Source organism: Periophthalmus magnuspinnatus, chromosome 12 (genome assembly GCF_009829125.3).
Source record: "Periophthalmus magnuspinnatus isolate fPerMag1 chromosome 12, fPerMag1.2.pri, whole genome shotgun sequence".
Classification (NCBI taxonomy): domain Eukaryota; kingdom Metazoa; phylum Chordata; class Actinopteri; order Gobiiformes; family Gobiidae; genus Periophthalmus; species Periophthalmus magnuspinnatus.
Window position 1 is genome coordinate 3,507,475 of NC_047137.1, and position 27,724 is coordinate 3,535,198.

The 27,724-nt window shown below is 38.8% G+C and overlaps 5 protein-coding genes across 5 annotated transcripts in view; 2 read left to right on the forward strand and 3 right to left on the reverse strand.

Moving 5' to 3' along the window:
* The first annotated feature begins 2,213 nt into the window (after positions 1–2,213).
* Positions 2,214–5,027, forward strand: fam166b (family with sequence similarity 166 member B). Its single transcript, XM_033976390.2, has 6 exons — positions 2,214–2,281; positions 3,080–3,285; positions 3,732–3,886; positions 4,169–4,298; positions 4,504–4,710; positions 4,798–5,027. Exons 1-6 carry the CDS (start codon positions 2,214–2,216, stop codon positions 4,890–4,892), a joined length of 861 nt encoding a protein of 286 aa, XP_033832281.1. The 3' UTR covers positions 4,893–5,027.
* A 683-nt stretch (positions 5,028–5,710) lies between these two features.
* On the reverse strand, positions 5,711–14,760 carry LOC117379696 (uncharacterized). Its single transcript, XM_033976391.2, has 10 exons — positions 14,688–14,760; positions 11,548–12,818; positions 11,080–11,305; positions 9,924–10,790; positions 8,849–8,925; positions 8,564–8,738; positions 8,293–8,398; positions 6,648–6,694; positions 5,971–6,547; positions 5,711–5,893 (listed from the first exon to the last, which is right to left on the reverse strand). The coding sequence occupies exons 2-10, from the start codon at positions 12,763–12,765 to the stop codon at positions 5,806–5,808; spliced, it is 3,381 nt and encodes a 1,126-aa protein (XP_033832282.1). The 5' UTR covers positions 12,766–12,818; positions 14,688–14,760; the 3' UTR covers positions 5,711–5,805.
* An 839-nt stretch (positions 14,761–15,599) lies between these two features.
* LOC117379469 (liver-expressed antimicrobial peptide 2) lies at positions 15,600–16,720 on the reverse strand. Its single transcript, XM_033976191.2, has 3 exons — positions 16,384–16,720; positions 16,156–16,295; positions 15,600–15,972 (listed from the first exon to the last, which is right to left on the reverse strand). Exons 1-3 carry the CDS (start codon positions 16,447–16,449, stop codon positions 15,939–15,941), a joined length of 240 nt encoding a protein of 79 aa, XP_033832082.1. The 5' UTR covers positions 16,450–16,720; the 3' UTR covers positions 15,600–15,938.
* Positions 16,721–17,404: 684 nt separating this feature from the next.
* scarb2c (scavenger receptor class B, member 2c) lies at positions 17,405–22,567 on the reverse strand. Its single transcript, XM_033976149.2, has 12 exons — positions 22,328–22,567; positions 21,692–21,849; positions 21,196–21,340; positions 20,905–21,096; positions 20,720–20,811; positions 20,500–20,619; positions 19,826–20,004; positions 19,631–19,749; positions 19,089–19,162; positions 18,803–18,854; positions 18,557–18,709; positions 17,405–18,431 (listed from the first exon to the last, which is right to left on the reverse strand). Exons 1-12 carry the CDS (start codon positions 22,445–22,447, stop codon positions 18,393–18,395), a joined length of 1,443 nt encoding a protein of 480 aa, XP_033832040.1. The 5' UTR covers positions 22,448–22,567; the 3' UTR covers positions 17,405–18,392.
* A 1,026-nt stretch (positions 22,568–23,593) lies between these two features.
* The window catches only part of rai14 (retinoic acid induced 14), a 31,558-nt gene continuing 27,427 nt past the window's right edge, over positions 23,594–27,724 (forward strand). Inside the window, 2 exon segments of the mRNA XM_055225723.1 lie at positions 23,594–23,887; positions 24,713–24,787. Coding sequence (XP_055081698.1) covers positions 24,752–24,787 — 36 coding nt within the window. The 5' untranslated portion in view covers positions 23,594–23,887; positions 24,713–24,751.

The window sequence follows — 27,724 nt, forward strand, 5'->3', positions numbered from 1 at the left end:
TGGGAAAAGCACTGACTCAGCTACAATGCTATTTGACAACTCGGATTCATCTAGCAACACCCTACATAAATCCAAAACATGTAATTAAAACAAGCTTTAAAAGTGACTCAGAATGTACACTTATTCAGGATTTAGTGTTGATAAATCTTGAAAATTAGGTTTGCAGTAATGTTTTTCCATGTGTTCTTGCAACACAGAAAAAATGTTTCCATGGTTTAGGTTAAGTTCAGTACAGTGTTAAAAGAAGCTCAACCTCGCTTGGTCTTTCAACTGTAAAGCAAAACTGAGAAATGTCATCTCATTACCTACATAAGGAATTAATATATTTTCAAAAGTGCTATTTTGACATGGTAACAAATAAAAGTTAATAATTAATAATGTTAATAAAAGGTTTTTAGTTTTTTTTTAATAACTCAAGTATAAAAAGTATGAGTACAAGGTATTTGGGGATGCTGCTACTCAAGTAAGAGTAACTGTCTGTAGGTAACATCTGATTGATAAATTGAAGTTAATTTAATTGCATGGACAAAATGATGCACAAATTTTTTTTTTTTTTCAAAGGATTGACCACAAAAATGAGAAAAAGTATATCTGAAGGAACAGCGCGAAGATATTGTAAAACTGTCAACATAAAGCCTTTGTGACTTGTAAACTTATTCACAGTGGGAGAAGTAACCAAAAACAAAAAGAAGTGCTGTTACTTCAAACTAAATATTACTCAAGGAATAGTATGTAGTCTGAAAACTACTCCAAAAAGTACAATTTCTTTACAAAGCTACTCAAGTAAATTTAACTGAGTAGTACCCACCTCTGCTCGTAGGCCTGTTGAAGTGTGTGTACTGTAAATTCTGTCTAAAACAATGCGGTTGGTCACCTGGACAAATGAGGATATAGTATGAGAGAGCATAGAGGAATGCATAGAATGTCTTTGGGCTGATAGCATCTACATTCCCAAGGTGAACGACGACAGCTCAGGTCAGCGGACGCAGCGTGAGCCTCAGTCACTGCAGGAAAAACAAAAGAGTGATTTTGAGTCTGGCCACAGTCTGCTGCTCAAAGAGACTGTATGCTACACTGACCCCCAGCCAGAGCCCTGTCTCTTTGTTCTGTACCGATCTATGACTGATGTGTGTAGAGAGGGAAAAAAAGTGGATTTAACACTGTGGTTATTTTTATTTTCTAATAATTTCAAAATATTTCTTTATTATTAAACGCAATTAAATTAAATGCTACATGTGTAGTCTAAGTAAAAGCAACCATAGTAATTAATGTTGGTGTCTTGTTTCTCTTGTGTTATAAACTCAAATCGCTGCAATCTGCATTAGATAAATCTGTTTTTCTGCAAAGAGCCAAATATCCTGTAGGCCTGTTTAGGGTATTAGAAAGAAGGAAAGAAAGAAAGAAAGAAAGAAAGAAAGAAAGAAGGAAAGAAAGAAAGAGATCAATCAATCAATCAATCAATGAAAATTAAACAAAACTTTTTAGTATTGCAGTCAAAGGTATTGTACCTTTGTAATGCCATTTTTCTTTTTGTCAGAGATGTGCAGTAAACTTAACTCATTTAGCCTCTTTAATGTTAAATTATTCTATCCAATTTTTCAGTATTTATGTGCTTATGTTACTAACTGGTGGGTAAACTCAAAAGGGGAACACAGGGTTCCAGCCCATTTTAAACTTATTACTTATACTTTATTTATTTATTTGCATTTTTTTGGACAGACTACAAAATGGTCACAATGTGAATGGCCTATATAAAATGAGTTTTCTAATAATGAGCAGGTGTAATGAACAGAGCAGTCTATCGCCTACCGCCTATACTGCAGGCCCAACATATGCCTAAGAAAATATCCTAATTTGACTTTTGAACGGACAAATCATAGTATTTTGTCACGTTAGGGGTTTTGATGAGCTTAGACTATAGCTGCAATCAAAGCCAACTTGTGAGAAATGTGATCCATGGCAATGCCCTACCGGTCCAAGTGAGTCTCATTAATAGACGTGACACGGTGGAAGTGCGCTTTATGTTACAGGCTTTAATACTCTGCACCCCTCTCAGAAGAAGTCCAGCAGCTACCTCCCTGGTCCTACCTGCGCAGACCATTGTCATAGTGGAGAACGTTTGGTGTCGTCTGACTGTTGGATTCGGATTGTTTGCATTTGATTGTTTAGCAACAGAGGCGCGCCGAGGAGCCAACAGCCCCGGAGCGCACGACATGGACACGACCTACCCTCCCAAGATCAGCAAAGTCCTGCTCACTCCGGACCCTCACTACATCCCGGGGTAAGTGCACTCCTTTGGGACATGCATATGACAAAAGATTAACGTGAAAACAGTTGCATGACCCCAGCGTGACCTCAACGCGTCATCACTTGTTGCAGACGAGCTACTCTTAGAAGATAACGAGTTTTAGTTTAGTTCAAGTGAAGTTAAGCTGCTTTTTGATGACAGACTTGAATGACACAGCTCAAATATGCCAAACACGTCAGTATCTCGTACGTAGACATAACATACTGGTCCATCAAATGATTAGTTACTAAGGAGACAAGATCAGCCTTTATGATGTTGTTATTGTAATATTTAGATAGTTAACCTGACTTGATGACTGCACTTACCATAATAAAGGTAGGCTAGTCAGTTATACAGATACATTTATTTTTGCTTATCACGGGAAACTAAACTAACACTAAACTGAAATGCAATAGGCAAGACAAGGCAAGTTTGTTTATAAATCACAATTCGTACACCAAGTAATTCAGAATATTTCAGAATAAAAAAGACATTAAAATCACAATACAACAAAAACATAAATAATCATTATTAAATTACCATTAAAAGAGAAGCGTGCAGAATAAAAACCTTTCAGTTATATGCACAGCTAAACAGAACCGTTTGGAGCCTGGATTTAAATACTGACAAAGTATAACCATATCACCATATCTTGTTATTTAGAACTTACTAGAATATAATGGTGTATTATAGGTTTATTACAATTACAGCCATACATAATTACCATTTCTTATTATCTTGTGTTTGGCTGTTGCTAAGTCACCCTGGCTCCTATTGTATACATGTGTGCAGGTATGCGGGCTACTGTCCACAGCTGAAATACAACTTTGGGAAGTCATATGGTCAGCTGACGTCAGAGCTACTCTCCAGTCCAGAGGTCAACCACTCCACTCGCCTCATGGTGTCTGGAGTGTCCTGTTCAGCTGAGGCTACCCGCGCAGGGATTGACAGGAGCATTCCAGACTGTCATGTCAGAAAGATGATTCCAGGATACACAGGTACAGCACACCTGCGCCCTGAGATAATAGTGCACAATGGAAAAATGGTAGTGTTTGGTTGGGCAAACCATACATTGTATGGGTTTTTATGAGAAGACAGATGCCACATTAACAACAATAAAAGGGCGAGCAGACTAACCTGTGTGTGAACTGCACATGTTCCACTCAACCTATTCATTATTAAGTATGCATCATGCAATTGACCAAACACACGTAATGTGGTGAACATTTACATTTTACACATTCATATATAGAAAATAAAAGAAAACGGACACTTTTATTTAATGCGTTATTTCAGTATCAGCCTAGGTGGTCATTGTAAAATGTACATCAGGTGCCTATTAACTTAAACACACTTCCATTTTCCATAAAGTAGACACAACCTCAGGCCTTTAACTATCTTATGTGCATTAGCCTTTGCATGTGTCATGTTTTTTCCTGTTTAGGTTTCATTCCAAAAAGTCAGAGCCACTTTGCCTGCAGCTATGGTGAAATGTGTCGTAAAGCTCTCACTGACTTCTATCAGGAGCAGCAGAAGAGAAGCCAGCAGCAGTCAGCCAAACTGCCAGTGATCACCAGCTACACCAACCGTCTCTCTGAAGTAAGTCTCATTTGCTCTTCACAGCCCTACACAAATGCTCACATATTAAAACGGCACCTCGGACACAGTTCACTCTTGTTTAATTATCCATGCTGCAGTGTCAGTTTACTGTAAGATAATACAGCTGAAAAGCAAGACCAGTCACCTACCAATACACACAGTACTGATTGACTTTTTTACAGCTAATATTCACAAATAATATGACAGATTGTGGACATTTATTGTTGAGCTGCCTGTTCATATATTATACATTATATTGTTCTTAATATTTTTGTGCCCTAGAATCATCGACCATCGCCTCCACTGACAGCCATCAACACTGTGATCACCTACAACCCCTCGGTGTCTTTCATTCCCATGGAAAGGCCATATTTTATGGATGATAAAAACCCTCACAAGCATTTTATTTCAGGTAAGAACAGATAAAGGATTTACACCACATTCATCAATGTTCACTCTACAGAGAGATCATGGACAGATATGGACACTTGATAATTCCAATAGATTTAGCAAGAGTACTGCTCTTTTGAGCAAAGGATTAACACATAATGTGACTGTAATAAGATGCAAACAATCATTTACTTAAGTTGTGATGATTTAGTATGTCTTTGCTGTAGGATTCACAGGACATGTGCCAAAGGCTCGCTTCCTTACTGGGAAAGGTTATCCCATCACTACAAACCAAGCACTGGTACAGTTTGGAAAACAGCTGCGCAATGAACCCATCTCTCAGGAATCAGCAGTGGGCCAGGACAGCTCTACTCCTCCCACACAATACCACCCAAACAGGGCAGTGGTGCCATCCTTCACAGGGCATATACCAGGTGTGTGGAAAATTACATCATCCACAAAATAATAATCGTCAGTTGATATAATAATGTCATGTTCTATCTTCATGTGCTGTCATATAGGGTACAGATTCTTGTATGGACACACGTTTGGCCAGCTATCCCAGAATGCACTGAAAAAGAATAGCAGCAAACGAGTTGCATGGGCAGAGTGCTGATGAAAAAATAAAACTGCAATGAAGAAAAAAGTATCAGTCTGAGTGAACTCTCATAAGTCATGAATCAGGCACAAACTGCACACATTGAAACAACTTTTTTTAATTTTAAGGTTGATTGTCAATTGGCAAAATAGGGTGACTGGCAAATACAACATTTTTAAAATACAGAACATGTAATGTTTCTTGCCAACACTACCTGAATCAGCCACTAGATGGCTTCATTGTGCAACAGAACTTTCACTGGAAGACATCACTAAACGTGACACATTTTCAGACAGTTACTGCTAGAATGTCCCTAACGTTGTATGGTGAAAACAATATGAAGTACGTGATGTGTTCTGATTATGCATGCACCTGTGGTAGTTTTTTTTTACAGAAAATAAAAAAATAAAAAAATAAATAGACTTAACTTAGTAACTTAATGACTGAATTACTGATGTGTGTTGTTGCACATGACATTGTATTGCTTTTGCTTGCATTGCAATGTTTCATATGAAAATAGACATGGTTGAGATAAAAAGCCCAGCACCAACATCAGTCACATATTACATAGCTCCACCAAAGACATTAAAAGTTATCCATAATGTTTATGACAAAGAAAAAAGGTTTGCGTTTGGAGATTCTGTAATAACTCAGTAAGTAAGTGTACAACCTAAACTAGTATATGCCTTAATTCAGTTTCACTGCCAGCTAATGCAAAAACATCAGCACTTATATTTGGAATTTGAAAAACATATTTTACTTTTATGGTTTATCTATTGCTTAATATCTATAATAAGTATAAATATGCACATTTCATATTGATCATAATACTGATCATAATTGTGCTTTTGTGTGGGGTCTGTGCAATTCTTAAAAGGTGTTCCTGTGCACTCACACAACCCATATTTGTTTGTATTGCTCACAGCAGCCCCTACAGCTTCATGGACATGAGTGACTGAGCTAACAGTCCTAACTGGGATCTGTCCACATGCAGCCACTCTGATGGCCTCTTGTTGAACCTGCAAATAAAAACAATACTGATTTTGGTATTACTTATTTTGTCAGCAATTCAATACAACCAACAAATGCTTCTTACCGTTTCCGCAGTTTTTCTGTGTGACTTTGAGAAACCATGGCTGCACTTGTAGATAGATCTGCTGCTCCGAACAGTTTGGCCCAGCGTAAACCACTTTCACACTGACTCTCATTTGGGACAGGCAAGTTTTTCTGCTCCTCCTGTTTGCTCTCCATACTTATCTGGGACCAGTGATCAGCACTGTCCTGGCTACAGTCTTCACCTTTAACCAGACCACAAACAGGCTCTGAATCTCTGGCCCAACCGTTGCTCAATTGTGCCTCTTGTTGAGATGATCTTGGGTGCCACTCATGTACTTGATGTGAAGTGTTGATTTGTACATTGCTGCGTGCCCTGTCAGCTTGCAGCAGTGGCCAGCTGGTGGCTAACAGACCTGAGGAAGGTGCCGGGAGAGCCCCATGGCCCTCGGTACAGAGCTGTCTATTACATAAGAGTCGGGGCTCGAGCAGCAGGTTCAGGTCAAAAGGCAGCCCAGAGAGTGGCTGGAGCAGAAGTAACAGCTCCTGGAACAGCGGCTGACAGCGCCATAGTGACAGGCACAGGAACCCCCACGAGTGGTAGTGACTAGTTACCACATCTAAAAGAGAGGCAGCAAGTACAAGATCATCACAAAAAAGTGAAGTAAAATCATTTAAAAAGCTAAAATACATACAATACACTGTTTATTTTAATCTTACCTTTCTGACTATTAAGATGACTAAGCCAGAACTCCAAAGATCTGAGGCTATAAAACAGAAATAAAAATAAAAAGTAAATGCATCTTAATTAAACAAATATAGTGACTTTTATATAATGATTGCTATTTTGTATATTTTTCAGCATCTCACTTGTTATATTTTACACTGTTATATACTCAATACAATATAATTTAGTCCACTAAATATAACTGGAAATCCACTTGACCTAATTATTCTTTATTAGGTTAATGAACAAATATGATATACATGTGCAGTGCAAAAGGATTAAACAAGCAGCCATGCATTATGTAAGCATTAAACAATGAGGAGCTGTGCATTATAAAGTTTTAACGCACAACGCCGAGTCAAAGAACACCGTTCCACATTGTGGTATTCCTCCTATGTGCTACAACATAACGCACAGATCGAAGTTGTTTAATGCACTTACACCGGAACTAAGTAATTATTAGAATTTGGTTTCTCATTGTTATTGATTGGCCTGATATGGACTGTGAGGGAGAGATGTCCAGCAGTTAGTTCAATACACCATTCTGACCTGGTGGAGTCAGGTGAGTTCATTGATAATGTCCACCATGACCCCACCCCTTCTCCGTTACCCCCAGTAACTGAAAAGCTAAAGTCACCCAGACGGTATAGGGACATGCCTGAAGAACATCCAAGATCATGTAGTTGCATGAGAGACAAGTTTGAGGAACATCCAGAGTCCTCTAGAACATAGAAAAATCTGAAGAACATCTTGGGTCCATCTTGGGAACAAGTCAAAAGAGCATCCAATGTCCTTTAGTTGCTATAGAGGAATATCCTAGATACTTTAACTGCTATTGGGACAAGTTTGAAGAACATCCAAGGTCCTCACGAACCTAGAGAGAAATCTGAAGAATATCCAAGGTTCTATAGATGCTATAGAAGCAAGTTTAAGGAACATCCACAGTTCTCTAGCTGCTATAGACATAAGACTGAGGAACATTCAAAGTTCTCTAGATGTTATAGAAACAAGTGTGAAGAACATCCAAGGGCCTCTATTTGCTATAGAAACAAGTGTGAAGAACATCCAAGGGCCTCTATTTGCTATAGAAACAAGTGTGAAGAACATCCAAGATCCTCTACCTGCTACTGGGACAAGTCTGAGGAACATCCAAGATCCTCTAGTTGCTATAGAAATAAGTCTGAGGAACATCCAAAGTCCTCTAGCTGCTATGGGAACAAGTCTGAACAAGTCTGGGAACAAGTCTATAAAAATAAGTTTGAGGAACATCCAAAGTCCTCTAGCTGCTATAAAAACAAGTCTAAGGAATATCCAAGGTTCTCTAGCTGCCATGGGAACATGTCTGAAGAACTAGGGTGTTCTTCAGACTTTCCTCTAGAAGCAATAGAGAGAAATCTGAAGAATATCCAAGGTCCTCTAGCAGAGATAGAAAAAAGTCTGAGGAACATCGAAGGTACTTGTGTGTTATACAAAAGTAATGTAGGCAGTTAGCCATTGGGATTCTCACTGACTGTGGTATAATCAGTTTTAACACACAACATTGAGTCTTAGAACTCCTAAAGTAGATATTAACATATAATAATTTACCATTATCTTGATATTTCCATTTTTTTCATCCATATGTGTACTTTGACTTACTTGAGTAGCCCCATGATGAAGGCCCTCAGCCTCATACAGTGGTCTGTGAGCTGTGGATATTGTTTGATTTTTGAAACCAGACAGTTGAGAACTTTGGTAGACGGACCTGCAAACAGCAACAACTCTAAGAAACCAAGCCTTATATTAACCACAAACAGTACAGCCAAACCTATGCAATGACACGGACTTACAGTACAAATATTCTATATTGTGAAAGGTTAGAAGTCCTAAAATGATGCCTATAAACAGGAAACTGAAATGCATGAGTTACCTGTCCTTGTCGAGACCTCCACGACCCTCCAGGAGTGGGTTGGTCTTTGCCCAATGATTGGATCCAGTTTGTGGTCCCTGAGACCATCTTCTAGAATATTCTGTATTGATGGACACAAATGCTCAAGAACTAAGCCAGCAATGGTTGGACTGCGGGAGCTGTCACCTAGCCGCAACTATAACACAAAATTTTAATAGTTAGTAATTACAGATAGTAAATAAAGATATATTATTTATTATCTGTAATTATGTATTCCAAATGGAGCTCTAAGGTGTTAAGCCCCACCTTTTCCTCTGGGTCTCTGCTGCTGCCAAAATGTGCCATGATTAAATCCACCGCTCTGCTAACAGCTCTCACCAAACCTAACATATGTGAACAGGAAATGCACAGGTTTGAAATCAATGTCAATGCAATGAATTACAGGAAAGTATTTCACAATTCATTATCAAATAGCAGAAATGAAAATGAGCAGAACTAAGAGTAAAACCCACAGCCTCCTCAGTGACTTGCTCTTGCCTGCTTCATTCCCTCACATCGTTCTGATGAGCTGCCGCAAATGTCAGACTAAATTCTTAATGCATGTGGATGCTGCCTGCAGAGCTCACCACACTGTCTTCAGCTATGGTGCTTGTAACAATGTTTAAATGGCTCTCAAAGGGGTGTTTTCTGTAAGTAAAGTGGCTACATATTGCGGCCTAAAGCAAAACTAATAAATAAATCAGTAAAAGCTTAGGTTTTACTAGTACTTGATCTATTCCTCTGATCCTTGCTTGCACTTGACAGAGGCAAACACACAGAGGCTACACAGCACGAGGCTCAGCCAATCCCGAGCAGGGAGAGTTAAAAATAGGTCATGTTTGAGAGGAAGCCCCTTCAGGGGACTGAAGGCACCGCTGCAGCACAGTCAGTCTCTACCACTGATCTTCACAGTCCATAATCACATGTGTATGCGACGTGCAATAGTCACAGCCACCATCTCTCTAATCTATTTTGGCACATGGGATAGGATTTAGTTGATGGAAAGAAAATAATGTCTCTAAATCTCTCCAATGTAGATGAAAAGGAATATGTGATGTGTTTGACCTTATAAAAAATGTATGTTCCCAAAATAATACAAAGTAGTGAGCAGTACAAAACAACATTTCTAAAGCAGAGCAAAAGAAAAATTCAATTCTGACAGAACTGAATATTTCTTTTATGGAACATACCTGGCCAACTGAAGGATTACACGGATATCTTAAGCAGATAAAAATGAGACATCCATGTGATATGTTTCTTTCATGTGAGCTACAGTATATTTGATACGTTGAGTTTACATCTCTAATATCTCTCAATCTCGACCCCAGTCACTCACTCATACCTCTCCGCTGAAGGTGGCTGATGGACAAAGACTCATAGGAGGTATCAGGGGACAGGCAGAACTCAACAGGCACCCTCTCACTGGGTTGGCTGTGTCTTCCACTGGCCCCGTAGGAAGTCCAGGATCTCAGCAGAGAGGAGAGAGGGGCTGCAGAAGACACTGCTGCGGTCAGGGTGCTATGCACAAACCCAGGAACAGGTGTGGAACGATACTGGGGCTGCTTATTCTGGCCTGTTACAGGAGAGGGTGGAGTCACGGACACTTGGTTTGGGTGATGGGTGTCATCTGTTAAAGGTAAAGTGGGTGGGGTCATAGTGTATACAGAACTTTTGGAGCTGTTACATTTAGACTTGTTAAACTGATTATCCTGCTGCTCTGGGGTGAGGTGGATAAGATTGTGGTATGTAGGGATTTTCACCAGCGTGGCTCTATTGGGTGCTAAAAGTACATCTTTGTCTGAGAAAGGGCTTGTTTGATCATGTATGAGTTCGCTGTTTGGTTGTAACATGGAAGGACTTGTCCCCGAGCGGCTCCATATGTGTCGGAAACAATCAGGGCTAGGTGTACAGGTAGAACAAGTGTCTGAGCTGGAGGGAGCCTCAAGAAAGATGGGACACTGGCTGCCCATAGGAGAGAGTTGCATATTAGTAAAGCACTGGCTTCTCTTGCCCTTAAAAGTGACGCTTGGCTGGGAGCTGACTTCTCTACTGTTCTTTTGATGAATATACTGCTCAAGAAGACCCCCCAGGAGCTGAGACTGAGCAGGAGGCTTTTCTGTGGGGACCAGGACAAATGGCTGGATAGGGAGTGAGGTCGGCCTCTGAGCTTTAGTGAAGCGCTCCACAGTGGTATAGCCTGAACACAGCCCTATAAGTAAGAGAAGATGAGACAGAGGAAGTGATATCTGCAACATTTATATTCGCAAAACAGCAATTCTTATAGTTGTTTACAATACAAATAAATAAATGATTTACTTGACAATCATAGCAGATAATCTTCCTCCTAGGAAACAGTGATTTCAGTTTCTATTTTCTATGGCTAGATCTGTTTTTCCAAGATGTTTTTTTGCTAGCACCAGTCACCTTACAATCACATTGAGTGCATGTTTGTCTTAGGAGATGGTTACCACCCAGTAATAATAGTGATCAGCCCTTACCCCTGTCAGTGACTTGTTCATCACTGTGATCACAGTCCAAGAGCCCAGATGGCTGAGTCTCTGTGCTTGTACCCTGGCACTTACTGCCTTGTGGGCTGCTCTGGCTAGAGCTCAGCGAACATGCTGTGTGGAAGAAGTGCTTCCTCCAGCAGGCCACTGTGGAGGAGGAGGCGACAGGGAACTCTAGTGTAGAGAAGCACCCCTCCGTATGCTGGTCCCCTCTGCCCTGTTAGAGATACACACATCAGAGGTTATGTCTGAACACGGAGATAGTCCAAATGTACAGTGGCTTTTTAGAGGGTGTTTCTCCTCCTCCTTTATATGTTGTAGTCCTAATAAACAACAATAAAATGGATGATAATTATACTGGGGCAAAAATTTCCAAAAATAATTGTGCTTGACATTTATTTAAGTGGCATTTGTTTGTATACGACGATGGTATCTTTAAATTATGAGCCTACTGCATACCTCTCTGGGTTCATTTTGTTGATGATCCTCCTCAGAGAAATGGCTGTTCTTGCTCTGTCCCCCAGGGCAGCTGGAGGAGCTGCACCAGGCAGGACTGGGTGTCTGGGAGGAGAGGTCACATAACACAAGCTTATAGTACTTCTGATTGGTTCCCATAGGCAGCGCAGTCCGGCTTTGGAGACAGGCGTTCAGATCTGAGGCTTCCAGAGAGGAAAGACCTGCATGCAGAGGCTCCACACAGTACAGGTTACAGTTGGAGTCCAGGGTGTGAGGGGAGAGCACAGCCTGAGCTCGGAGCTCCTGCTGTGGACTGTGCGGTACAGGATGGAGGTTTAGGAACACAGAGCCCTGGGCTGACTCCAGCGTGGGACAGCTGAGGTCCAGAGGAGTAGCAGGGTTGTTGCTCCTGTTGTAAATCGTGCAGAAGTTAACCAGGATGCCATCAGAACTGTCACAGGAGGAGTCACTGTGAGAGAACAGCTCAGGGGAGCACTGTTGCAGACTGTGAATACAGCAGGACATGCTGTTCTTAAGTCTGTTTGAGCTTTGTGGTACATTGGCCATCAGTGCTATGCTAGCATCATTGATATGGTAGCATTGACATTTGTCCTGTTGACTGTCCATCTGGTTTGGTTGGTCAGAAATCCATTCTTGGTTGAACTTAGAGCCAAACATTGTTCCCTCGTTGTTCCAGTCACTGTCATTGATTAAATCTCTTACACCATTAGTGACAGGCCAATTTGTGTTTCCATGCAAAACAAATGAGGAATCCTCACAATATCGATGTAAATTATCCCCACCACTTTCTTCATCCTCCTCGTCCTCATCCATTTCTGAGCTAGGGAGAAAGGAGTTGTGAGAGCGCACACAGGCTTTCACCTGACAGGGGGCCCTCCTGAGCTGAAAGCTGCTGTCTTCTGGGGAGGAGGAGGGCTCGTACCTGCCACTGCTGTCACTGGTGCCCTCCTCCTCTGTGCGCTCCTCTGTCAGACTGCTGTAGCTGCTGGACAAATGTCTGCGCACACCATCATAGGCATGTTCTCTGTTCAGGGAGTCCCTCTCAGGCAGGGACACGGCTCGGGTTAGTCCCACCGAGAACAAGCGACTGGGCCTCTTCTCTGAGCTGCACTGGACAGGAAGCTGCCACGAGGGCAGCTGCACCACAGGGAAATGACATGCTACCAGCGTGTCCCCTGACTGACTAGACGCACCGATCATAACGGCAAAGGTTGTTGGATAGTTGTGATGTATTTCATTTCTCCCAAGGCTTTCTGAAAGAGAGAGCATAAAAAATAAAAGTAGAGGAACATGTCAATTTGGCTGGTAAAGAGCACAAAATCTGAATAGCAACATAATCTAGACCTAGATGTTCTGCACATTACCAAAGGCTGTTACTAAAGGCCTAAATATTCCTTTTGCATTTGGACACACTCTGCTCCTTGTTTTGAATGCACTATATCGCTGATGAAGTTTTTGTGTGTTTAAGCTAAAAAGATCAGCCCCAAATCAGGAGAGTGTAATTTGAAGTACAGCTGCAGGCTATTTACTGGTCACTGTGTTAAACTACTGTGTCTCTGTGCTATGGCCCGTGGCATAGCAGCCCTCCATGATTCAATCAACCATTAACAGACCCATCCCCACAGAGCACCAACCAACCACTGCTGCTTACACTTACTCAGCGCCTCTGTAACTAGGGCAGCTGCACTGCGGTGATACTCCACCACCGTTAACTACAAAGCCACTCTAAGTCTCTAGCTTAACCTCAGGAGTCCAAGTGTGAGTGGAGACAAAATTCAGCTGGGAAGTTCTAATACTTTTTGCTCATTGATATGACATAAAGTTTATTAATATTCAAGCTGTGAGCTGTCACATACAAATTTGAATTGCAAATGGTCTGCAATGTGAAATAATATAAACACAGTTGGAAAAAGGGTATGGATTGAATGGCATATCCTATAACACAAAGTAATTCTCCTCACAAATATTGCAGTAAAGGGACGTATTATAATTGCACATATATCAACACACATATAAACATGTAAAAGCTATGCAGCCTGTAATTATTTATAATAATTTGTAATCTGTCATAATGTTTTTTTTTTTTCTCCATTGGTTCAAAACACTCAGTAAAAATAATGACCTCTTACTATGCCCTTGGCTCTTGGCACAAAAGTTTATTTGTCCGTATACCTGATCCTCATTTGGAAATCATTATGGATGGATTCTGAGTCTTCTTCAAGTCTCACATTTCTCTGAGCTGCACAATATTTAGCTCACTTCAAGACATCAGATATATTAATGTATTGTGATGAGCCTAATCTTCAGTCAAAAGGAAAATAAAAATAGTGAGTAAAAATAGAATAACCAAAGCAGATATAAAACCACAAGCTCCCCTAACCAAATAAAACCTTGCCAACGAATAGTAACTCAATCAGTTTTTGCTTTATTAGGATTAATGTCAAAATTAATGCAATAATCTATTCTATTATATTCCAGAGCAGCAGTAGCACAGAGACTCTCTTTAGTTTCACTTTAATTAATTAAATAGTCCAATGCTGCACTGAAGTAGGCCACTTTGACTGGCTGATTTAATGGAGTTGATTTGGTGTGTCTCTACATGTTTATAGAATTGGAAAATTCCAGGACAAATCTATGCCAGTTAAGAGTCCTGATAGATCCACAGGAAAAGTGGAATACACACTGGATTAATGCCAGTTTAAAAGGACATCAAGTTCTAGTCCACATCATTTATATGGAAGAAATAACATTGTAATAGCAATAACAAACATGCATTTAATTAAACCAAGGTAGGGCCGAGATGACTACAAGTATCTTATATTAATGGTCTTTTAGGGACTATAGCCTACATTAAACTTTTAGACCAAAAAAAAAAAAAAAAAAAAAAAGAAAATATAAACAATAGATCGAATAATACATGCCTGACAAAACAGAAAATGCAATAATAAAAAGCAGATAGAAACCATAAACGATCGGATTATGGTCAAGCTTAGATCATACATCAATCAATAAGATGAAAACCCATAAATTAAAACTTCAGACTAATAACACACCAATAAAGCAGCTTAACCACCATTTTATTCTGATGAATGAAATTATCACGGCAGCTATAAAATACTTACTTCAACCATTATTGTTCGCTCTCTCATCCAATGTCCATATTCGTTGTCATCGTTACTTTAGCTTCAAACGTTTTCAGAGTCGATAAATCAGAACTAACATGAAATAAATGTTTTATCAAATGGTGATGATGATCGTTGCAACATCCAGTCCTCAAAACTGATAAAAAGACATTTTTCTTCAGAATTAAATTCTGCTGCCCTAGCAAAATCTGGTGTGCACTATTTTTAACTGTACGTTAATATCTGGGTAACACGAGACTGGTCCGACATTGGCTCTGGACAAAGCGGTCCACAAACACCGCTTCAACCCCGCACAGGCACTGCACGAGGGGGCGCTGCACGAGGGGCGCGTCATCACGCTCTAGTCCAATAGAAACAAAGAATGGGCTGGCAGTCGCCCAATCACTGACACCTTGGAGGATCGGCTAATTCAATGTTTCCACATGGACAATTTAACCTGTTTAAAGTAACTGAGAGTTTATCTCGGCGTCAGTACAGGACAACACTACAGTTAACTGTTAAATTACTTTAACTGTCACAAGTGTTATTTTTGCCCTTTTGAAATGTTCTCCAATGGTGTTCTGTTTGAAACAGTTTGCCCTCTAGTGGTAACTGAAAGCATGGAAGACTGCAGCCAGTTCATGTCCAGTCGATTCCTCTAATGGCCTTAGTGCTCAGTGCTTTTTTTTTTTTTTTATTTTTTTTTTTTTTTATTGGATTAACTATGGCTTTGTTTACTTGTTTCCCCGAATTACATAATATATAATATACATTGGTTTTGGTTTAGATGTTTGGGTTTGCTTTGTAATTAATTAAAAGATCTCCAATAGAAATGAGAAATTATAAAATGTTGCTGTGTGTCTGAATATAAAATAGGCAATTAAATCCAAAATTGTATAGAAAAGAGGTTTTATAAAACAAAACAAAAAAAGTGAGCAGTTATTTACAAATACATTCCTAACATTGGTGTATTCACATGTTTACATGATGCATAAATAGTGCAAAACAATATAGAGGATGTTGTAAGAATTGTTTATATTTTCTAAAGAAAAATACACATGATATCACATCCACACTAAAGCAGACAGAATGTTGACGATGAAGCCAGAGTTTACAACTGTGCTGTTTAGGTCCAGCTTTGTGTGGAAAAAGTCCAGGTTCTACATTCCACTTATGCTCTTGTAACTTTGGTCCATAATTCAAACTGAAGGACAAGGACCAGATGGATTCATTTATATTGCACTTTCCATCTCAATTTGTTTTCCAAAAGGAACACGTATTCTTCCTGTGAAGATCACAAGTAATATTATTGGATTAAACCATGGTACAAAGGTCACTTCAAATAATATACAATGATGTGATTATTTAAAAGCTTTAAAGCTAACAATTAAATATACACACACACACACACACACAAAAAAAAAAACTAAACTAAAGACAAAATAGACATGTCCTAAGCGTGTCCTACCTGCAGAACTGTGTGCCACACTCGGAGTGGTCCCGACAGCTCGCTCCTACGGCCTTCAGACTGTTCCAGCGCCACAACAAGGAGCGCTTTGTTCTCAGAATCACACCAGTCCAGTCATCAGGGACAGGCAATGAATTCACCTGTAAAAGATTATTTATTTAAATATATATGTAGAGAGAGAGAGAGAGAGAGAGAAAGATAGATAGATAGACAAACAGACAGACTTACTTGGACAGCAGAGATCAAAACCAAGACAATAGTTAAAACAACAATCGTGTGCTGAACAGTGCCCATGCTGAAGAGAGGTGACGAGGTGCTCTTCTCTGTGGTGGAACAGCTCTGCTTTGTATTATAGGTTCTAATTAGATTTGGGAGGAGTTTCTTATCAAAGATTATTTTTATTATTAATCACAATTTATTGACTGGTAGGTTTACACTGGTTCTTATCAGCTTATTAATGAGGGTCAAAGGTTGTCTGCCACTGAGTAAATTGCACTTGATCTGGGTTATAAAGGACATTCCACGTTGTAAGGTCTGATTTGGTGACGTGGTGGACGTATAACATAATGTCAAAACAGAGATGTGAATAGTCAATCAATTTGTAATGTTTGTGTTTATTTTCTGTGTTTTTTATTTTTAATAGATAGAAAAGTGAACTCCATAAGAGTATTATTACTGCACAATTTAAGGTGTTTAATTTATTTTGCTACAGATATAATTACTCCACCAAAGTACATTTCCGACATATTAGTGCCATATGAACCATCTCGCATTCTAAGGACTTCAGAGACGGGCCTCATGCCGGTGCCCTGAGTCAGGACTAAAAATGGGATATCAGATTTTCAGTTTTATGCAGTTAAAACCTGGAACAGTCTTCCTGAAGATGTGAGACAGGCCTCTACTTTGACAATTTTTAAATCCAGACTCCAAACAATTCTGTTTAGCTGTGCATATGACTAGGTTTTTATTCTGCAATGTTAATTTTATGATGATTATTATTATGATTATTTATGTTTTGATTTGTTGTATTGTGATTTTAATGTCTTTCTTGTTCTATAAAGCACTTTGTATAGCACAATTTGTACACAAAGTAATTCAAATAAACTTGCCTTGCATACTCCTTTAGATTTTTTAATTCTTAGAACTGAGAAAAGATTGGATATTTAGGATCACCTTAAGTTTAAGATTATGAAAAAATAACCAAATAAGGAATAGCTATCAAAGCATAAAGAAAGTTAAAGACAAAATTACATTTTAACATATTTATTGAACATATCTGATGTTAACGTAACACACTGTTGGCTAGATATTTGACCTATGAATAGTGAAAGTTTGCAGTCTGTAAAATCTGTAGTGTGGAGTAATAATATATGAAGTATAACAAGCACAACGTCACACAAAACTGAGCTCAGCTAATACTGTTTGTGGTCAAGTAGAGAAGTCAACAAATGTTTTAGGCAAGTTACTTACAGGAACAATTCAACTCTTCTCAAAAAATGTAATTATGCTCAATAACGTACCTAACTACTGAATTATTCAGTGTTCCTGACAAGATAATCAGACAAGATTCTGGGTGATTATGGCTCACAGTTTAACACATCAGAGTATTATTACTTAAACCACTGTATCTCTGCACAGGCAGCCAAAACAAATACCTATGAGCAGTGGTCCCAATCTTTTTTGAGTCATGTACCCTCTGATACTTCTGATGATCAGTCATGTACCCCCTAATCCAAGATATCTGAAGAAAATATGAATGCTGTGCACGTCATATAATGCATAATAGTTAGTATGACTTTTGATTATAGTAAAGCTTTTGAACCACAATTATCATAATTAGGACAACACGAGAGGTCCAAATAGCAAAAATTCTTAAAAATGTCAATTTTGTTTTTTCCCCACTCTCCTCATGTACCCCCTAAGTCTACGCGTACCTCTGAGTGTATCACAGTATGGAAACCAGCGCCTATAAAGATATGGTATGGTTAAAACTGCCTGTTCATTTTGTCGTAAAATCATAAAATGTTTTGATCTATTTTGTCATATTTAAATGAAAAGAATTAATAGTACAATTTGGCCTATGTGTAATAATTCCCTTTAAATTTACCAGTAAACTTGCTCATAGTGCACCAATATTTACAAATAAAAAGCCATGTCTATAAATTGTACGAAATTACAAAACTTGGCATTAGAGGTATTAGCTGCAAAGGGCAAGCTTTACAAGCTTCTTTGCATTGCTAAGATGAAAGGAGGGGCTGTCTTTCAGCAGGTGTACACTGCAAATCACACAAAGCACATGATTAAAATAAATATTTAGATATACTTTACTATGGACAAAATGGCTGCCATTAGAATTGTTTCTAGGTAGTTCAAGTAGTGAATAGTATGTGTTTTGTGTTACCTCAGGAATCTTCTGTCGACACATGAGGAGCATATAGAACAGTCCTATCAGGATGCCCAGGCCAATCAACATGAAGGGAATATTCACCAAAACAGTCTGCTCCACCATAACAGTCTTTAGCTTCAGCACAGAGGCATCGTCAATAACAACACTCTGACACACATTAGAACAAGGGCATTACACTGTCAAATCCATGTCAAATCCACATGTTACCATTTATGTATTGAGCATAGAGCTATTACAAACCTCATTGATCCAAACCACAGGGAAGACCACGGTCCTTACATTACCAGTTTGACTATAAGACAGAAACAAACTGTTTAACACTGACAGGAACATTCTGAAACAGTTTGCGTATTTGGGTATATTGTTCACTCTTGGGTATATAATAAGGAAGTTAGTAATGTTCAAAAGTCTGATTATAATGATAATGATAATGGTGGAAATTTCTTATTAAATCACAGATTGTGTATCACTGTGCAGTGTGAGTAGCGTTAAAGAACACATGAGAAATGGTGTGAAAATGAATTACCTGAAAACACCCAATTTCTGTACAAAGGCATTGACCTGGAGGCGCTTGGCTGCTTGTAGAACAATTCCTGTCAACTGCACAACAAACAAACAGAGATTACTGTAAGTATGGTTTCTCAATCAGTTGTTGTTATGCATTTTAGCTGGCACTTGATATGACCCAAGTGCACTGACACTTAAGGCTTTATGAAGAATCATAAAACTTAATCAGGAGTATAAACATATAGACCAGTAGCTAGTTTACAGGCTTCCAAATTGCAAGATGAATGGAGGTCATTAAAAGGTTAAATGTTACAGTTCTTTATAAACCGTAAAATAATTCAGCGTGTATTTGCAATCGTTTCCCTCTTTAATAACAAAAACACCAGCTCTAATTCCTTGATTATAAAATATGTTCTCCAGTTCACCTATAAACCTTGATAAGATGCACTTATCAGTCAAGAGCAGCCTGGTACCTTGCACACATATTTAATTTTTAACCACACCTTGTAAAGGAACCAAGCTACTGTGGGTGTCTGCCATCTAGGGGTGAAGAAAACATACCGGATTAAGATCAATGGCGGTTTGGTGCCATTCCTTTTTAGGACTCATGCCAAAGACATCACGGACAAATTTATCATCAGCTTGATAGAAGTGGGGGGAGGACATCAAGATTGGTGCCCCTAAATATACAAATGCAAAGCATAAGTGATGAGACAATGACACTGCTAGATTGGTGTTACACAAATACAGTTTTACCTTGTTTGCATGCGCTGACATTGAGCACTCCTGAGCCCAGGCAATTTCCAGCAGGAACACAGAAACCAGCATTGTCTGGGTTGACTGTCAAATTTGCAAAGACCTTACCAGGAGGACTAAAACGATATCCAGGGATGCCTTTTACGGTAACATCCTCTTCATATTCTGCATACAGAGATCTGGACAAGAGAAAGAATAATCACAAAGAAATAAAAAAAACTGATTAATGCTAAAGAGCCAATATCACTGTAATTATAATAATACAATTTTTTAAATGAATTCCCTTTAAACTGGGATCAGTATGTACCAGTGGTCATCAATGTTACAAGCAACTGTGGTTTATTTATTTATTTGGGATCGCTCCTTGAGGTGCATTATCTCTCTTACGAAGGAGTCCTTGGATCGTATGCAGGCTCCTATTGATGGTACTTGGATTATGTACTAGATTTTTTTTTTAACAAAACCTCAATTTAAACAAACAAATACATTTGTCGATTTACATTAGTTACAAAAAAGTTTTGAACAGTAAGGCGCTACTGACCTAAGTCCTGGAAGGCTTAAATAGATATCCTTAACCTATGCAAGCCGCATGAAAAAGGCTTAATTGGACTGGAGAATGAGCCGTGTTGAGAAACTGACCCAGACACAGTTTTGAATTAATTTGATTTACTAACCTGCACAGATCTGAGGAAAACATGTAGAGCGTCTCACTTTTAGTGATAACAGGGTGAAAAGAAGCTCCATTGGTGCCATTAATCATGTTGCACTCATCAGTCGTCCACCAATCCAAGGAGCTACACAAACAGAAAAAAATAAAATAATAATAATAATAATTATAACTTATCTATATATATATATAAAGTTATATTTATTTTTTAAATATTCAAGCATTACCTTTTACCATTCCATGTGTCCACTCTAGCAAAGTCTTTGTAATTTTTCAGACCAGTCAAAAAAACATATTCTCCATCATTGGAAGCATTATTCTGAAAAGGGAAATAAAAGATATATTGCAATATGTCACAGCATATTGAAATACAAAAGGCATGCAAGCAAAAAAGAAAAAGAAAACACCCAACTTTGTAGAAGAGCCCAAAAACATAATCAATATCTGGTTTAAATTTCTTGAGTGCTTTCAGTAGTTCATCTTCATAGCCCCAGAGAAGTTCCCCAACAGTTCGGGTGGTAAACAGTCCTTCGCCTAAGGACTTCATGTAAGATGAGATTAAATTGGCAAGAACAGCTTCATTCTTGAATTTGTACATGACAGTCTGTTTACAAACAAGAAGAGTGTTTAGTCACATATATACTTTTAATTACTTTGATATTATTAAATAACATGAACTTCATTAAAAAGGCCAATATCTTACCATTGCAGGAATATTAACAGTCCTGATCAGATCAGTCTCTGGGCCTCTTGACATGTTTGGCTGAAATATGTAAGTCTTAGTGTTGACAGCTGATACTTTGGTTCCATTTTCTGAAAAGCTGACTTCCTCCATTGGTCGATACTCCCTGATGATGAAAATATATTTTACTATTACATGGAATACCAATTTATATTTCAGACAAGATACTGAATGGTTGCATGGATTGTGAAGAATTAAATTAAAGGATTATTTGTTATAATCTTCAAGAACAGGCAACAGAGAAGATTAGGGCAATGTACTGTAGTGCCGTACTAAAGTATTAGAAATGTTATTAACCTATGTAAGCTATACACATAAGTGAATCATGATACATAATGAGGACAGTGCAATATTTCTGTGTTGTTACATGTAAAATGCAATTACAACCGTGAGCCGATGGTCGTTAAACAAAACATGATTAAATGGAGAGTGAGTGCCATGTCTTTTCCATCCACACCTGTAAGTGTATGGCCCAATCTCCACTACAGCAGGCCTATCACCATCCAGGACCTCTAGTGGGTTGGTCAAGTTAAAAAAGTAAAACTGCATGTAGATGGGAGCTGGTGGGTTCTCCCAAGCATTGAATGCTTCTGTGCCATTCTTCAAAATGACCTCCTGTTGAATAGGAAAGTGGGTCAGATTAGTCTCACAGTAAGCAAATATGTGACCTCTGAGCATAATATGCAGCTGATTCAGCACTCTCAAAATCTTATGACAAAGTAGTCATTGTACAAGGCCATACGCACGAAACTAAATTTACTCAGCTACAAAAGTGAGTCATTTGTGGTACTTTATCTTTGTTTGCTAATACAACCCATGTAGATTATCACACATTATATACATTTTAAATAAAATGTTCTCAAAACCCTGAATATTTTACATACAATAACACAATCCTATAAAATATCCAGTCTAAAAAGCAACTCAAACATTTTGTAAATACGTGTTACATACTGAACACTACCCACAACACAGATTGAAGCTACGCTTTGCGGAATTAGAGTAAAGCCATTCAAGCCATTTCAAATTCAAATGCAGTCTATCTTAATAACATAAAACCTATCCACTAAGCATAGAAAATATCTTTGTTTACCTTTTTAACCAGCGCCTGAAGGAAATGTGGAAACGCGCCTGACAACACCAATGAAATGCCTAAAATGAGAATTAAAATAGAAAATATTCCAGTGCAGTATATGCAGCATGATTTCAACATGATAACCAGTAAATATATTCAACAGCTAGCCAAGCTGTAATGTCAGTGCTGTTGTTTGTTTTGATGGGTCGGTCTCCTTATATTAAATATGAAGTATTAGCCACTTCCGCTTTTGCTTATGAGCGAGTTCCGGGTAAAAAAAAACAAACAAAAAACAAAGTCGTATTGTTCTTACTCATCTAAACTATCTCATCGATAGGATTTGATAACTGTGTTTTGAGTCAATCTTAAGCAAAAAAAAGGTTGGAATTGTGGACAGAGCCCGACCTTTTCATTTCGTTTTACCCACAACGCCGTTGTGGGTAAATTATCTTGTCGTTGTCCACTCTCTGTTTCCTAGTCACATGACAGCTATTGTATCTTCAATTTGATTAGATTTTGATAGCTTCCCCTTGATTAATAATGAACCACCGCAGACGAATAAAGAGCATGTTTAATACAAAGTGTTTGAACAGTAATTAGAAATATGTCTTTTTTAGGTTAGACTACTTTTATTAAGGTCCATGGTTGAAATGTATGGATTGGTTAAATGCTGTAACAAAGGTTTTCTTTTTTCTTTTTTGCGCTGCCAAAATAGGCATACATTAGTATTTAATTCATTCATTTTCTCCACGTAGTCGTAGAGAGACTTCATGCTAATAACCGCTAGATGACGCCATTGCATAGACCGTGACAGATTTTAAGCAGATTCAAATTCTTTAGATTGCATTTTGACTTATTGTTCCTTATGCCCACACACAAACAACATGTTTGGAAAAAATTGGGTAACATATTTTAACAGTTCATGTGCCTAATTAAGGTCACATCTCGGATTTCTTACTTGCATAAGCAGTGCAAATGAAATCCACACAACCTCTATCACCCATCCATCCATCCTTTTCTTGAACTTTTGTGCCCTATTGAATAATAATTACGTAACACAATTTTGCTTCTGAAAGAAAAAGGGGTATTATTTATTTCATGCCTTTTAGCTACATGGGTTACACCAGATCTTGAACTTTTACCTGAAGAATTTTAAAAGGAAAAAGACAGCATTGATGTCTTCCATAGACTGGGCATTCGGAGTGTACCGGTAATCACATCAGCAGCCCTCATGCTCCAGCCAGTGTTCCCAGTGTTCCCAGTGTTCCCAGTGTTGGACCTGAAAATGGGGCACAATGAGCTCGAGCCTGTGCTCACGAAGCGGGGGAGTGACGTCACTGCATTGAAGCGGACAGCCTTTGAGCCCGGAGCAAAGACAGACAGCTCTGTGAACGCCACAACTTTTAATGTTTGCTGCCCGAGAACGAGCACAACCAGCCTAGACACTTCTCCTTTACGTAGCTCGGCTCTGCTTTGCTCCACACCAACTCGCGGTTTACTCGCCGACTCTGCCGTTAATTCTCCCTCAAAGTCTGTGTGCCACTTGTCTTGTATGTTTCATTCTGGACTAGTAGCAAGGTAAGTGAGTGTCCAGTTACTCAAAACTTGTTTGTTGCGCAAAATCTCAATTTACTTGGCAGTTCATGAGTTCAGATTGTAAATTAAACGATACTACACCCGTACAGCTATTGTTTAGCCTCTCAGAACAGTAACAAGCGTTGAATCGGACATTTTTGTGTTTTGTGCCCATTGATGTTCGCATAGGGCGCGCATGCTGATGTAGTCCACGATAGATTGCCATGTTAATCTTTTTTTTATAATAACGTCCTATAATGTGAGCTGGATGCACACGCTATTACTACTTCATATGTCGAGTAGCGGCTTCTTCAAATGGTCCGAAACAATGAGTGAATTACTATAATGCAGGAAGAAAACCTTACTGTACCTCAGCACACTTTGCTTCTCATGTATGCAGTATAATGCCATATTATTTCGTGACATTGTTAAAGTAAAAAGAAAAAAAAAAAGCTATGTTACTGAGAGCCTCGATGGGAATAGCAAAGCAGTTCAGCCTTGACTATCCTTGATACACCCACCAGCAGCCATGCTTTTCACACTGTCCACTGCCTACCCACATACTCCATCGCTTTATTTTCGTACATATTATATGTTTGTAACTATTGTCATAAAAGAAAAGTAGTTCTGGAATGCAGCAATGACTGTTTGAAAAAGTGGCACATTTATAAATCAAAGAACCGGTAACTAGATTGCCCACTGCTGTGCACAGTCTCAGATCCTTGGCTGACACCTGCTAATGACCATAACAGTATCATGTGGTGGTGGCATGTTGGAAAAAAAAAATCTTCAATTCTCATAAGAGTCTCTGTTTTGTTTTCCTGGTAGTGAGTGAAGAAGTGGGTGACTGCATGGACTGGACCGAACATGAAGAGCCTCAAAGCCAAGTTTAGGAAAACTGATGTAAGTAACACATGTGTGAGGTATCTGCTGCAATGTTCACTGCATGTGCGGACTGTGCAGACTCTGCAGCTGACTCACAGTCTGTGTATGTATAGCTCAAACTATGATTTATGCCACTTTCTCTACCTTGAGGTCAGTGCCACTGTATGGCCTGGGAATATTGCCCTTCATATGACAACAATGAAACTGTCATTGCCACAGCTTATTAACCAGCACAGCACACGTGGTAGACAAAATTCACAAATTTATCACGATTAAACATCGTCACATGGGGTTTAATGCCAGGTCTTCAACCCAAACTATAGAAAATAATACCTCTGTTTGAATACACTCAAACTGTTCTGAGCCATAGTTGACAAATATATGTTCCAATTGATTTTACAGGCCCTAAAATGGGTCAAAGCAAGACAAATAGTGGTTTTAGGCTAAGAACTTTGGAGGTCACAGTGGGGTCCGAACACTGCCTCAAGAAATGATTGAACATTTAAAAGCTTCCATATGTTTCTCATCAGTGTCCAATCGGCAGGAACTACAAAAGCCATCCCATATCGCATTTGCACAGCATTCTACAGTTAGGCTTTGTTTCCTTAATTGTGGAAATCATATGAATAGCTGGGAATACAAAAGGTTGAAGACTTATGTTGCTGGTATCTGAAACATTAGCCCAGAACCACAACAGTTTTTATGTTACTTGGGAGGATGAACTCATCAAACCATGAGGTCCATGGTGCGTGTGCATGTGGTTGTGATCCATGTGTGTATGAATCAGAGGTTCGGGGGTGGTTTCTGTGAGAGTGGCTCATTGGATCAGAGTCTATGGTACTTTACTCTAACAGGAAGTGGGGCCTGACTCATATGGTGTCAGAGTGTTTAGGGCTGACAGGAAGACTGGCAGGGATCCCGGATGAAGATGCAGGTCTCAGGGAGTGTCCAAAGGAGTACACAGTGCAGCACTTGGTTATGAAGACTGTCTTTAAGAGATTACAGCATGTGGTGTGGCAGAATGAAAAGCAAAAGATCAAGAGACACAATGAAGGAATAGTTAGGTCCAGCAAAACCAGGCTTTTAATTAGAGGTGGTTTGTGTTTTGTTGTGTTCAATTACTTACTTGTAGGCTGTAGATTAGAGATTTTATTTCTTTTTTCATGTGAGGTAAAAGTCTTTTTTATTAAGTACCTGATCATAAATTTCGGTGCTCTATGTAATTTTTCTTGTGGACGGTCTGCCACATGCTTGTCTCCATGGAGATTTTATTGCTTTGCCTGCAATGTTCCACAGTATGGCAAGATACAGCTCAGGTCTGTGAAAAGACAAACTAGCTGTGTGTAGGCAGCACGGTGGCTGAGTGGCAACACTCATGCCTCACAGCAAGAAGGTTTGGTTCGATCCCCGGGTCTCCCAGGCCTTTCTGTGTGGAGTTTTGCATGTTTCTCTGGATGGGTTTCCTCCGGGTACTCTGGTTTCCCCCATCAACCAAAACATGAACGCCCTTCAAGACAACTGTTGTTGTGATTTTGGGCATTACAAAAATAAAATGAATTGAATTGAAATAAGAATGCAAGGTTTTCAAGGAATTTTGCTTTTAGCAACAAAAACACATCTAAATGCATTACTGTGGAATATTCCAGACAAAGTAATAACAAGAAAAAATAAATATAAAAAAATAAAATAAAATAAAATAGTAAAATATATTTTAAAGCAAAACTAACTGTAATTCACTGTCACACTGACAATGTTGTTGCTAATCATTTCATTGTGAGTAGGAATGTACAATCCAGCTTTGTCAATTCCAATACTAATTCCGATACCATAGCTTTAAGTATCTGCCAATACCCAATATTAACTGATAAGTTAATATTGGGTATTAGCAGAGACTGTGCAAAGACTGAAAACATATAAACAAAGCATTTATTTCCTTAAAACACAAATAAAATAAGACTGAACTGATCCAAATGTGTTATTCATCTGTTATTTATCTCTCAAGTAACTACAGAACTTTGCAAAAATAGAAGTTCAAACATTCTGAGACTTTATGGGCCGACTTTGACCAGCAAATAGTCTTATTACAATTCTCAATTTTTATGCCCAACCAAGAGATTGGCTGAACGATATTTGGAAGCTGATATCCAACCCGCCAGTGGTAAATCCCAGAGCTGACCATATTACATGCCTGCTGCTGGCTGCTAAAACATTGTCATGCAACATTCCTATCGGTTGTAAAACAGTATAGAAACATAAATAGTACAGAAAAGGCAAGTAATGAGACAGACACAAATATTAGTAATGTCTTCATGTGATGAGGTAACAAGAGGTAATTGAGTGAAAATATTGGACAAATACTAAAGCAGGAGCAATGTAGCATAAGGTAACGATTAAGAGTCTTCCACAACAGGATAATTGCATTCAGAAACATGTCAAACATCAAAGCATAATTTAATTTTTCTCATGTGTTCTAGAAACTGGCTTTTTGTTATGGATAGTTTGAGTAAATGTTTTTATACATATACCACGTTTTCCATATGCACTGGTGTATTCAGCATATAAAACAAAGCTATTCTTCCCTGACTGATTATCAGTTGAACCTGTCATAAATGCTTAAACTCCTAATATTAGATCGTTATTCAAATTTATTCAGCTATGTGGAGGGGGACAGAGGAGGTCATTGTTCGGGAGAATATTTGACAGGGCAAGGGATCAAGGACTTTCTCCATGCTTTTTTGACTTATTGTATCCTTGTGATTCTCATGTTCATCATTGCATCCTGATGATAGAAGAAACAGACCATTACATTGGTTTCCTTGTTTACTGAGATAGGCAGTTGTAGACATTTGGTTGACTAAATGGAAGAGTTGGATGCAGATGTCTCTTAGAAACCAGGCAGGCTTTTGTCATCATGGTTCTGAAGGGCTTTTCTGATATATGCTGCTGTATTCTTTG